The sequence below is a fragment of the Marmota flaviventris genome, chromosome 10 (genome assembly GCF_047511675.1).
Source record: "Marmota flaviventris isolate mMarFla1 chromosome 10, mMarFla1.hap1, whole genome shotgun sequence".
NCBI lineage: Eukaryota > Metazoa > Chordata > Mammalia > Rodentia > Sciuridae > Marmota > Marmota flaviventris.
The window spans coordinates 79,136,856-79,150,832 of NC_092507.1; the positions used below are offsets into that span (position 1 = coordinate 79,136,856).

The 13,977-nt window shown below is 32.6% G+C and overlaps 1 protein-coding gene across 3 annotated transcripts in view; it reads left to right on the top strand.

Annotated features, from left to right (window-relative positions):
- Mtf2 (metal response element binding transcription factor 2) overlaps positions 1-13,977 on the top strand; it is a 61,206-nt gene that overhangs the window by 40,953 nt on the left and 6,276 nt on the right. For all 3 annotated transcript variants that reach the window (XM_027935151.2, XM_027935153.3, XM_071618054.1), the window contains 5 exons: positions 754-849; positions 1,813-1,881; positions 2,695-2,818; positions 9,754-9,821; positions 11,572-11,742. In XM_027935151.2, the coding sequence (XP_027790952.2) occupies positions 754-849; positions 1,813-1,881; positions 2,695-2,818; positions 9,754-9,821; positions 11,572-11,742 (528 nt within the window). The remainder of the gene's footprint in view (positions 1-753; positions 850-1,812; positions 1,882-2,694; positions 2,819-9,753; positions 9,822-11,571; positions 11,743-13,977) is intronic.

Here is a 13,977-nt window from a genome sequence, read left to right on the forward strand (position 1 = left end):
AATAGTACCTCTTAATATGACCTCTCCTAAGGTATAGAGAATTGATGTGAAAAAAGTTTTAGGCTTCTGGCCAGGCATTTGGGCCAGCCTGGGGATTGGGGTGGAGAGGGTGGGGGATGTTGCTCAGTGGTATAGCACATTCTTAGCACATGCATGGCTGTGGGTTCTATCTTCAGCACTACGAAGGAAAGAAGGATGGATCCCATGCCTGTGCTTTGAGAGAAATCCTATACTAGTGTAGAAGCTGGGCATTGTTGACTAGAAGTAGATCTGTTTTTCAAGAGAAGAGGTATGAAGTGTGTTCAACATTACAAACCTTTTTGGGAAAGAAAAAAAAATTGCACTTTAGAAAAACGTAATGCTAGGGGTTGGGATTATGGCTCAGTGGTGGAGCGCTCGCCTAGCACATGTGAGGCCCTGGGTTTGATCCTCAGAACCACAAAAATAAATAAATAACATAAAGGTATTGTGTCCAACTACAACTAAAAAATACATATTTAAAAAAAAAAGAAAAACGTAATGCTGGGCTGGGGATATAGCTCAGTTGGTAGAGTGCTTCCCTCACATGCACAAAGGCCTGGGTTCAATCCCCAGCACCATCAAAAAAAGAAAAAAAAAAGAAAAAGAAAAACAATGCTTTAATCATGATTGTAGTTTGCATATTATGCTACTTTGTTGTTTTAATAAATAATGAAGTTTTTCCCTCATCAAAAAGTAGTAATTTTAGTCTTAACTTTTTTTTTATTTTAATAGCTGGTATTTAAAGATGCTACAGTGCTGCAAATGTAAGCAGTGGTTTCATGAGGCTTGTGTGCAATGCCTTCAAAAGCCAATGCTATTTGGAGATAGGTAAGAAGAACATTTCAATCTTACTAATTAATTTTATTTTTGTGACTTCTTCATTGTATTTATTTTACAGTTTGTAATTTCTAAAAAACATTTTGACAGTGATTTGTAAAGAGGTCACTTCAGGGAAAATACTGAATAATATGCTTTAAATACACATGATTTTTGTGCTTTTGGATATTATTCCAGAAAACTTTTAAGTAGTGTCAGTGATTGCATTTACTTCTGTTGCCTCCATAGTACCCTAACCTATTATCATTGGTACCTTCCTTTAAAATACTTAGAAAGGATCATATGACAGAGAATTGGAGAAGGCCACAGACACAATTTTTTATTTTTTATTCATTTTATTTTTTTCTATGTTTTTTTTTTTTGACCATACAATTTATTTTTTTTAGTCATACATGATAGCAGAATGTATTTTGACATATAATACATACATGGAATGTACATCAATCATATCACAGACACAATTTATACCTTAAAGAATTTCTAAAAGCAGATACTTTCTATATTGAGTATTATGTGGAAGAACAGAGTGAGTTCTAGGAGGTAAAATTAAAGATAGAGCACTAAATTTGGGTTTCAACCTTGGCTTATGCAGCTATTACCATCTTTTTGACTTTAAGAAGGTCAGCATGTCTCCTTTGGGCTTATCTTACTAGGTTATTTTGAGCATTGGATGGTACAATGTATATAGGGGCAGCCACCAAGTTCCTAACACACGCAAGCATTAGTAAATTATGGTACATATGAATCTTTGGGAATGTCAAAGGACTCTAATAGTTAGAGTCCTTCTCCCTAACTACTTTGTTATTTGAAAAGAAATTCCTTAAATCTTAGCCTCATTATTGAAATTACCTTTTGTTTTGGGTGTGAGTCCTTACATTCACTGTAGGATCTTCATTTGCTGACTATTTGCCTGTATTTATATCCTTGATGACATAATAAAATTTTTTTCCTTAGGTTTTATACATTTATTTGCTCTGTCTGCAGTTCTGGACCAGAATACCTCAAACGTCTACCATTACAGTGGTAAGAATGGATATTTCTGTTAAGAAAAAAAGGAGCTATATTATTAGATCTCCAAGATGAAAGTTCTGTGTCTGTGTACTTGCTTAAATAAAACTTTGTTCCTTATACCTGGCTTTATTTCTTTTATTTATCTTTAAGCCATCTTCACTAATTATTATCTACTTTTATTGCTAAATTAATAAGGCTGTTTATTGTAGAATGGCATAAATGTAGTTTTCAAACGTATTTTAAATCTTATTCATAGTTCCAGTTCATTTGTGCCTTTAGAATAGCATATAGTAGAAGATACGTAGGTTAAACAAACATGAGTTTCTGTACAGTAATTCTATACAGAATGTGTGGTGTGATTAGTTTTATAGATTTAGTAATAAAATACTTAAAATAAGTATTTATAAGTATTTTTATTATCTTTTACATAATTTAGGAACAGATAGAATTTAACTCATGAATTAGATAAAGTAAAGCCTGATAAAGTATGGTCTGTTCTATAGTTTTTATGTAGTATTAAAAATACAAAAATCTTGATTGTAAATTATTTTCTCCTAAATTCAGATCCTCTTTGAATGCATTTTAAGAAGTAATTCAGGTATCTTTTAGTTTATAATTACTATTCATAAAAAGTTAATATTTTGCTAATGTTTTCCAGCTTTTTCATATGTAATGATTTATTGTATTATGAATATGACTTAGGACATTGACCCTCTATCCATCTGAATAATTTACTTTGGATTAATTACTGATTTTGTAAAGAAACTAATTTTTTAATAACCAAAAACCTTGTTTTTGTATATTTTGATTATTTTTTGATTCCAGGGTAGATATAGCACACCTATGCCTTTACAACCTAAGTGTTATTCACAAGAAGAAATACTTTGATTCTGAACTTGAGCTTATGACATACATTAATGAAAACTGGGATAGATTGCACCCTGGAGAGGTAGGTGACCTTAGAACTAACTTCATTAGCTACTTGATGTTTTTTCTGTTTTGTTTTGTTATTGTTTAAAAAAACAACAACAACAACAATCTAAGAAACAAGTCATACGACCAAAGTAGAATTTTTATTTTTAGTTCTGGGGAGGAATAAATTTGATAGGGATATCAGGACCAGCTTTCTCATCCTTCTATGTTTATTTATTGCCTGTTGACTCTGGAAAATTATAGATGGAGGAAGTAAATTATTTGATTCTTCTGTATTCTAAAGTGAGGATCATTATAAAGATAGAAGGGTGGGAGAAATTCTTTGTATTGGGTGTCTCACTCATGGTTTCACCTCCTTTTCTTCTAAGAGATGTAAGCAGCTTTCTTCTTTCCTTTCTTGTTGGTACTCATATATTTCTGACTTCCAGGAATGGTGAGATCAGATAACAGGATTAGAATGATGAGTTATAGAGTGAAGCTGCCTGAGTTGGAGATTGTCCCTCCTCATTCTGAAAATCTTGTTTTGCTTCTCATTTGTGAAGCATAATTATTTACACTGGCTTTACAAAGAATTTTTCTAAAAAAAACAAACAAAGGAATATAAAGTAGTGCATGTTCATTGAAAAAGATTTTGGAACTATAGACTAGCACAAAGAGGGAAGAAATTAGAAAAATTTACCTTATTTTTAGCATTTATTTAGATTTATTAAAATACATATTATTAACTACTCTTGGTTGAAAACTAAAAAATTTGTTTCATAATATATAGAATCAGATATGTACATTTTAATTATGCATACTTTGAGATAAAAATTGTAAGTTGATTTGGAATTTAGGGAGAATTTCTTCTATTAGTTTTAGGCAAATGAAAGTTTATAAAACTCATATACATGGTATTTGGGGTTTTTGAGGTTTTGGGGGCCATTAGAGCATAATTTACATTTATTTAGTTGGTATATTAGCTACATAAAATAAAACAAATAACAGTACTTAAGTATTAAAATATAGGATTACTGAAATTCTATTGATAGAATGATAGAACGGTTTCAAGTGTTAGATAATTTTTAATGAAGTTTGAATGTTGTGATTTATAAATTTGAATTTCAATAAACTGACTAGTTTAATGAGAGAAAAAAAAAAGTAAGGCACTAATAGTAACTATAGTGTTCTTTATAGTCATCTTAATATTTAGTGCTCCAATGCATTCATTTTAAAATTCTTCCTTTCTAGGCATGATACTTTCAGTGCTTCATATACAGATACATCTGTATACCTGGTGTGCCATCTTCAGTTAAATTTTCTGATCCACAGTAAAATTTTACTTTAGCAAGTAAATGTTTTTATTATCTATAGCCTATATAGTAGTGTCTTAGAAAAAGAAGAGCTGGGGATGTAGCCCAGTGATAGAACACTTTCCTTAGCATGAGATTGAAGATTCAAGCCCCAGTGTTGTCAGGGAAAAAAAGAAAAAGAAAGGAGAAAAAAGTAAATTTAACTTAAAAAAAAAAAAAAATAAAAATAAAAAATAAATATAAAAATAAAAATAAATTGTAGTTGGATACAATATCTTTAATTAATTAATTAATTAATTTTTATGTGGTTCCAAAGATCAAGGCTAAGGCCTCGCCTACTACAGGCTAGTGCTTTACTGCTGAGCCACAACTCCAGTCCCAGATTTAACTTTTCAAAGAATGGTTGCCACTTAAGGACTTTAATCATTCCTCACTGCTTTCTTGGAGTTAAAATAAGAAAATACTTTTTAGTTGAGTTGTCTCATCAACAGACTAATTACTGATAATTGACATTCAGGTTGTTAATTCTCAGTCTTTTACATTTTTTTTATTGTAATTACAACTAGATTTTAGGGTGATATTTTAGTAATGAAATTATAAATTTTTTGCTTATCTATGTTTTTCAGTGTTTCATTTAGTTTACTTTTAAATATGAAACAAAGATGGACGTATTTGAATAAGAAGACCTTGTTTCATTGGAATTGAATTGCAAATTGAATTTTGTTACTGATCTAACTTAAGGTTTATCAAAATTTTTTCCATAAAATTCCATGAACTATTTTCAAGACATAGGAAATAGTATATACTAAATGTAATATTTTGTAATTTAGTACCTTGGAGTTTTCAAGAGTCATTTTGAACATCAACTTTTATTATACATAGTATAGATTATATTGCTGTAGAAGTTTCTCTTCAAAAATGAGATAAAACACAGCAGAAGTGTTATGATTTCTATTCTCTCTTAAATGTGGAGTTTCCTCCCTTTGCTTAGATGAAAGAAAGACATCTTGTGATAATGTTAAAAAGTTAGATTATGGGCTGGGGTTGTGGCTCAGCGATAAGAGCACTTGCCTAGCATGTGTGAGGCACTGGGTTCAATTCTCAGCACCTCATATGAATAAATAAAATAAAGGTCCATCAACAGTTTTAAAAAATGCTAAAAAAAAAAAAAAAAAAGAATCAAGCTTATTGACATTCATATGGTAAAGTTTATTAAAAAAAAAAATTACTTTTGTGACATTTTGGCTAGGAATGTACATTTTGTCCCTAATCACAGAGAGGAACTGAATCCATATTTACCATTGCTGAGCTTTGAATTCAAACCTAATTTAATATATAATGACACTAGATGAACTATAATGGTATTTGTTATTTATATAACATACCTCTGTAATTACTTGCTGTAATTTTATATTGAATTGGTTGTATTTTGTTTAGTGTATTGTGCTTTCTTCTTCTTTTATTTATTTATTTATTTTTTTGGATTGTCATTGTCATGAAGGAAATACTGTATTCTGTTTTATCTATTTATTTTTTGTGATACTGGGCATTGAATGGAAGGCCTTGTACATGCTAAATAAGCACTCTACCACTGAACAACATCCCCAGCCCCTCTTTTATATTAAAGGCTATTTTTAGAGGAGATTTAGGTTCACAGCAAAATTGAGAGGAGGGTACACTCCTCCACTTCTCCTACATATAACATTGCCTCCTTCATTGGCAGTATCCCCCACCAAAGTAGTACATTAGTTGAAATTGATGAACCTGCATTGACACATTATTATCACTCAAAGCTGTGACTTCTTTTAATTTAAAAAAAAAAAAAAGTTTCAAAGTTAAACTTGTTTGTAGGTAATCCTTTCATATTGAAAGGCGTATTTGACTCTCATGTATCATATCTTTTCTGTTGTTAGTTTTATAGGGTTGCTGTGAAGGGAAGCAAAAAACTTTTAAAACCATGTTAGAAGATAGTGATATTTTAATATCATATTTCCTTATGTAGTTTTTTTAAAAGTATCTTTATTATTTAAATTTATTTTTATGTGGTGCCGAGGATCGAACCCAGTGCTTCACATGTGTGAGGCAAGCGCTCTACTGCTGAGCCAAAAACCCCAGCCCCAATCCTTACGTAGTTTTTGTATATCTTTGAGATTTGGTTTTTTAATGATTATCATATAGACTGAGTGTAGTAATGTAAGTAGCTACAGTATTTTGAAATGTTTTCTTTTTAATGTAAAAATCTACCATTTGAGACCACAATAAGGATTTCTTATTTAAAATGAAGTGTCACTGTTGTATTAGATTGCTTTGAGGAGTTTAAAAGGAGATGGGAAGTGTGTGCCTGGGATTGAACTCAGGGGCATTTGACCACTGAGTCACACTCCCAGCCCTATTTTGTATTTTACTTAGAGACAGGATCTCACTGAATTGCTTAACACCTTGCCATTGCTAAGACTGGTTTTGAATTCAGGATCCTCCTTCCTCGGTCTCCCAAGCTGCTGGGATTATAGGCATGTGCCACCAAGCCCAGTTTAAAAAGAGATGTTGGTACTTTTTTGGATTTACCTCTGTTTTTAGTTGTTGAAGGACCTTATTTTATTTACTTGATTATATGTGGTGCTTAAAATTGAACCCAGTGCCGCCTCACACATGCTAGGTAAGCACTCTACCACTGAGCCACCACCCGAGCCCACCTCCAGCCCTTTAAAAAAATTTATTTATTTATTTATTTTTTTTAATTTTTATGTGGTGCTGGGGATCGAACCCAGTGTCTCATGCCTTCTATGCAAGTAATCTACCACTGAGCCATAACCCTGGCCCCAATCTTTGATTCTTTAATAACATACTTTACATTAACTGTGGTCTTAAATTTAAAAACCCTAAGGTTGATAGTAGAAAAATATATATGCTGTCTTAAACTTTTGAGGGAGGTAGGGAGAAAAGCATAAATGAAACTCAGTGAAATACCATGGTAGAAATATTTTGCGAGAGAAATGTTTAGTATAATTAAGGTAGTAAAATATTTTAAAGTGAAAAATAACAAGAAATCTGATTAATAGCAATACTTGGGACACAGAATGTTATTTATTAGTATATAAGTTGGAAAATAAACTGTTGGCATGTATAAGCCTAGGTGGTATAGAATTCAGCATTAGTAATGGAGGGTTGTATTTTATTGAAATGAAGAGTTAGTAATAGCATGTAAGTTTGTATAGAAATGTATAAAACTGAAAATAAAAGTATAGTATGAGGTAAGTGTAGAAAGGTTGGAGCAAGAAGATTTCTGTTTTGGAGATATGTTACCAACTTTGATCATATGAATATGATACTTTTCAACTACATTTGATACGATTTATACTATTAAGTTACATTTTTAGTTTGCAAAACACACAAAGGGAACATCTGGTCCTTATGTGAGTAAAATATATAGTCCTATGCAAAATAATTATGGAGTTCTATAAAACTTTTGAGAAACCATAGGAAATAAGTACCAAAAGTAAAGGGAGTTCTTGTGATTTTCAAAAAATAAGAGGATTTCAACAACTAGAAACTCAGTTTTGTTGTTGATTCTTAACAAAATTGCATATATCAGATATATGACTTGTGAAGATTTAAAAAAAAGCAATAAAAAAACCCCTATTAGAATAAAGTGTGTTAAATACCCTAGTTTCTTTGTTGATATGATTAGGAATATTTGTCAAATTCTGTGGGCATGGCATAGACGTAGTATAACTTGATCTTAGATAAGATTTTGAAATGTGAACTAATTAAAGTGGAAATTAATGGGCAACTTGTTGAAAAACAGTAACAAAATCAATGACTTAGATATTCTTGAGGAAGACTGTAATGGAAGGCCATAGGGATTCTCTGTTTGTACCCTCAATTCAAGAAAGGTGTCAGAATCCAGAGAAAAGATCCTCTGGAATAATTAGAGTTAAAAACAAAAATTAACAGTTATAAAGTACTGTTTTTAGGCATAAACACAAACAGTACAGAGGATACTTGATAGTAGTTCCAATTTGATCTTAGATTTGTGGTGGTGAGTGGGGAACAGGAAGAAGATAAAAACTTTACCCTAATCCAATACTTAGGCATGATAACTGATTTCAAATATTTGAACGGCTGTCTTGCTAAAGAGGGAATAGAAAACTTCAAGGGAGATTTTGCTTACATATGGAATAGGCTTCATTAGTAGGTGTATCAGCCTTTCTCTGCCTACCTGCCTGCCTTCCTCACCCCCTACCCCTGTAATTTTCTCTCCTCTCTTTCTTCCTTTCCTCCCTCTCTTTTGTGGTACTGGGGATTAAACTTGAGCCTTGCACCTGCAAGTGCTCTACCATTGAACTGGACCCCTAACCCTGTGTATCAGCTTTTATCAATGGTAATAATAAAGCTAAGATTGAATGACTAGCTCTCTTATAAAAAGAGATTGCACTTTTGGTGGGAGGTTGAATTAGATCTAGAGTTTAAGCTTTATAAAGTATGATTTTTTTCATTCTTCTGTAAATAGAAATTCTTGGGCTGGGGGTATAGCTTAGTGGTAGAGCACATGCTTAGTATGTGTGTGGGCCTGGATTCAATTTTCAGCACTGAAAACAGAAGAAATTTTCTATTATTGGACATCTCATAAATTACAGTAGGAGGAGATGGTATGATGATCTGAGCTTGTTCATGTATTTTTTTGTTTTTAGCATCAATCAGAGTGGCACATAGTGGGATTTCAGTCAGTGTTGGAAGAATGGACTTGAAAGTCATTTGGGTTGAGGCTTTAGCTCTCTCCCTAACTAGCCAAGGGAATTTGAACAGTTCTTTTAACCTTTATATTTATTAACTCATCTGTTAAAGAGTTGGAATAGATAGTTTTTAAGTCTCCAGTATTATTTTAGGCAGATTTATTTGCTCTTTCATTTAAAACAATTCTAAGGTTTGATAGTCAGCTGGTAAAGTTGGCTATAGTTTAAATGCCAACTGTGATACTTTGTTTATAACTTAACATTTTTTTGTTAATAGGTCCCAGTCTTTAAACTTTGAAGAAGAGGTGGAAAAGTCTCTGGGGAAAATTGTTATTGGAACAATATAGAATATTTTATAGAATTGGATATTTAGTTAAAATGGTTTATGATGAAAAATTGCTAAGCATTTAGGGCCATTTAAAGTCTATAATTGTTATGAAACACTGCCCCCCATTTCACATTTTTTTCTACTTATGATCATATTGGAGGTATTGGGAAATGAAGTGTTTCTCATTACTTTTTAGACCCCTTTATATTGATATGTTAGGAGCTTTCATGTTATATATTAAAATAATTCTAATGTATTTTCCCCCCAGGTTATAGAATTTTAAAAATTGAGTGATAACTAATACCAAGGTCCCATTTTTATTAGTGTTCATAGTTTTCAGTTCTTTCACAGACATCATTTTATCCATATAATGAACTAATAATTAAACTCTACTTTTTGTAGTTGAGAAAATAAGCCTGGAGAGATTAAATGACCCTGAGTAGATCACATAGTCAGTGAGCACCTGGAATTAGAATTTAGGTCTTCAGACTACTAGTCAATGTACTTTTCCTCTTCTTCATATTGCCTCTATCTAGTACCTGTATATTACTAACTGATGAAATTGTAGTGCGTTAAATTGTTTCTTGATACTTCACAGCTGGCAGACACACCAAAATCTGAAAGATATGAGCATGTTCTGGAGGCATTAAATGATTACAAGACCATGTAAGTTGATTTGTTTTATGTAACCCTATGAGGGAGACAGTTAGTAAGTATAAGGAATTATGGCGTTGTTTAAGAATTGTGGGATTGGTATCTAGAATACCATTTAAAACTTTTGATGTCCTAAATCTCTTTTGGTCAGAGTAAAGTAGAAATTCCTGAGGGTTGGAGAAGGAAGAGTAAGCCTTCTTTTGGGAATGGTAGGAGGGAGGCATATCAGTATCTTCCGGGGGGGGGGGGGGGGGGGGGGGAATTTGGTCCATTCTGTTGAAAAAGCATATTCAGTAGTAGCTTACTTCTACAATGCAGTCTACTGCAAGTAAAATAAAATCTTGCTAGCAGGTAAGAATATGCAAAACATAGCGGAAGATTTTATAGAGAATATAAGGTTTTTAAAGGATTAAGATCTCTGGTTTTAAAATTACTTATAGAAAAGAATATTACTGGTATGAGTGGTCTATAATAATTGACATTATTTGATATATTCTTGTATAGATCACCTTCCTTTTTTAAAAACCAGCATATCTATATTTCCTGAAAATATTTCAAAATGCCATAGGAATTTTATGTGTGCTGACTCAAAACTATTGAATAACATTATAAAATTCTTGTTTCAAACAAGTTGCTGTGTTAAACATGACAGCATCAGAATTGCTTTTTCATAGTTTATATTAGAAAGGTATATATACTAAAGCAAAAAGAAATATACCTGACAGCATTTCCTCATTAAATAATGTTTTAATTTTTAGTGGCTAGAGCTTTAGAGTAGTTGGAAAGCCATAAGGGTACCTGAGCAATTATTGTACAGGTAAAAATATTCTGTGGGACAGTGAATTCTGAACTTAGGGTGCCAGAAACACAGCTGTTCTTATTGTGGTTGAAATGGGGGCTTCTCATTCCTGTATTAAAGTGGAAGAACATGCCCAAGTGCCAGAGAGAGGTTCTTGTAGCCAGGGAGGTTTGAAGTAGTTGAAGGTATTTGGAAATAGGAATCCCAAAGACTAAAGACAAGGGCTAGGGAACATATTTTTCAGAGGCCCAAGTCCACACTCCACTTAAAAAAAAAAAATTTTTTTTTTTCTCTGCTCTAAGTTTTTCCAACTTCAGATGTGACACTGAATGTCGACACTCCTTTTATTTTGGGCACCTTTAGAATTATCTTTCCCAATGTGGTCACTCATTATTCCTGACCAGATTTCCTCTCTTTGCACATTTATTCTGAAATAGATTTCTTCTTTTCCTAAACACTTAGAGATTTTGTTTTTTCTAGTAGGTGACACTAAAATGTGGAAAAATTTATTGGGACTAAAAAAGATAATATTTTGTGTTCATCTTCCTTGCTTTAGGAACTTACACATACACTTCTCCCCCTTTTTCTTTTTTCTTTGAGTTGCGGTCTCATTATATTGCCCCATCTAGTGTCAAACTCCTATGCTCAAGTGATCCTCCTACCTCAGCTTCCTAAGTACTGGGCCTTAGGCGCGCTCCACCATGCCTGCCCTTCACGCCCTGTTTTTAAAAGTGGACATCTCCTTTTCTCCCTTATAGTCCTATCTTTTCTCCCATGCTATCCTATTGTGGACTGGCTCTGAGGCAGATAGTTATCAAGGAAAGCAAAGGGTAAAAAGGAGTTTTTGTAGTATTGGTGGGCTTTTGTGTCTAAGGACCTTATATCTGAAAGTTAAAAAGTTAGGGTCTGCCATGTATATGTGTTCAGTTTTTAAAATTTTAGTTAATTTTTTTAAAAATTTAGGTTTATGTCTGGGAAAGAAATAAAGAAGAAGAAGCATTTGTTTGGGTTGCGAATTCGTGTTCCTCCTGTGCCACCAAATGTGGCTTTCAAAGCAGAGAAAGAACCTGAAGGAACATCCCATGAATTTAAAATTAAAGGCAGAAAGGCATCCAAACCTATATCTGATTCAAGGTAAAAGTTGATCTGTGGCTTAGTTTTTCTCTTTAGCTTATGTTTTAACTAAAAATGTATGTTATTTAGTTTCATTAGTATATTTGAAAGTACAAGTGGCAGTTACCTTGATTTATTATTTTTTTTCCCCTGTCCATAATTTCTTTCTTAGACAAGGTATGAAGAGTTGATACTAGATGTATGTATGTTTGTTTATTTTAGACCTTTGGCCTCAAGGAATAGACCCTGTTGATTTTGCTAGCAAACAGCTTAAATTACTGGCCTGTTCATTTGTTTGTTCATTTATTTTTATTCATTCATTCATTCATTCATTCAGCACATTTACCAAATGCCTGATTATGTAAGTGCTGGGAAAACACAACAAGACAGATTTTCCTTCTGCCCTGGTGGGCTTTATATTATATGGGGAAAAAAAGGTAATAACAGTAAAATATTTACTGATCATGCTAGTGCTATTTAAAGAAATTGCACACTATTTTAGACTTTAGTAGGATCAGAAGAAATGGGGTCTTTGTACTTTAAAAGGGAGACTTAAGGAAGGACTATTTAAGACAGTATTAAGGTTTAGGCTTAGTAAGAATGGGGAAGAATAAGAATGATCTAAAAATATGAAGAATAAAGGGAAAAGCACTCTATAACAAGCATAAAGGCCATGAGACATTCTAGGAACTCACAGAAGTCTAGTATGGCATTATCAGGGAGTTGTATTAGATTTTGGGAAGATTGGGTTGGTCTTCATCTTGTAGAGTCTTGTAAGTCTCAAGAAGACTTTGGGTTATTTTCTAAGAACATTGAGGAGCCATTTAAGGGATATAAGCAGATTTAATTATCAGAATTTCTTTGGATACGCTTTTGAGAATGCATTGTATAGAGATAAAAACATGGAAGAGAAAATACTTTTGGAGTTGTTTGGGTGAGAAATAGAATAGGTGGTAACAATCAAATGGAGAGAAAAGATTTGAGATCTCTTTTCAAGGCAGAATTGATTGAACTTGCTGTTAATTAAATTCATGAGAGAAAGGGAGGAAATGATTAAATGATTTCTGAATCTAGCTACTCATGGGTGGTGGTGTCTATTAACAGGATGTGGAAAAACATTATTTTGGCAAAGTGAATGAAGCACTTTTCTGTTTTATACTCATTGAGTGAAATTCTTATGAAGGACATTTAAATGGTGGTGTGACACTTAGGCAATTAGATATGTGAGTCAAGAGCTTTTAGGAGAGCCCAGGGCAGGAAATTTGGAATGTGATTTATAAAGAAAGCCATGAGAATGCATGAAATTATCTAGGAAACAAGTGGAGCAGAGAATGTGACTCAGAATAGTGGCATCATTTATAAATTTGGAGAGGTAAAATAAACAAAAAAGAATGATCAGTGAGTTTGGAGAAAACCAGAAAAGTTCAGTGTTATAAAAACTAAAAGAAATAGAGTGTTTAATATTAATATATTAAGCTGTATTGGATGATGGTGAGAGGTGGATTAAGATGAGAGAAAAATGCTTATTGAATAACATTTTGTATCAAAAATAATTTATTTGGAGTAGTAAAGATACAAGCCAGAAATGTTACTGATTTTAGCAGTTCCTAATTTACATGTCAAAACTGGGCTTCTACACATGAGGAACATAAGAAGATTCAGAATAATGATAATAAAGGAAGTGGCGGAAGGAAACTACCTTTAAGAATTCTGAATGACAGTGGAGAAAGTGGAAGGGGTAAATGTCATCAAGGCTCAGACAGTTTTTACTGTGAACTGAAGAAGACAAATGGAATAGCAGCCGAAGAGGGGAGGGATGGGAAATAGTATATATATGTATATATATATATATATATATATATATATATATATATTTTTTTTTTTTTTTTAAATTGATGGGAGATAATTAGAATCTCTTTCTTTACACTAATAGGAATGATCCAGTGGAGAAGAGGATATTGGTATAGGAGAGAGTGGAACTAATTGAAGATATTGTAGCACCTTTGAGAAAGGGATCTAGAGCTTCAATGGGATATGGCTTTGATAGAAGGAGAAACACCTTTCTGTTGAAATGTGGTGAAAAAGAAGATGAGTATAGATAGATACTGGTTGTATTACACATTGGAAAGTTGGAAGATGACTAAAAACAAGTTGGTAGCTTCTATTTTCTTAGTGGAATATGAAGTAAAAATTATAGCTCAGAGTTACACAGAACAACCTAAAGAGTAAATAAAATAGTCATCTTGGAGAGTAAGA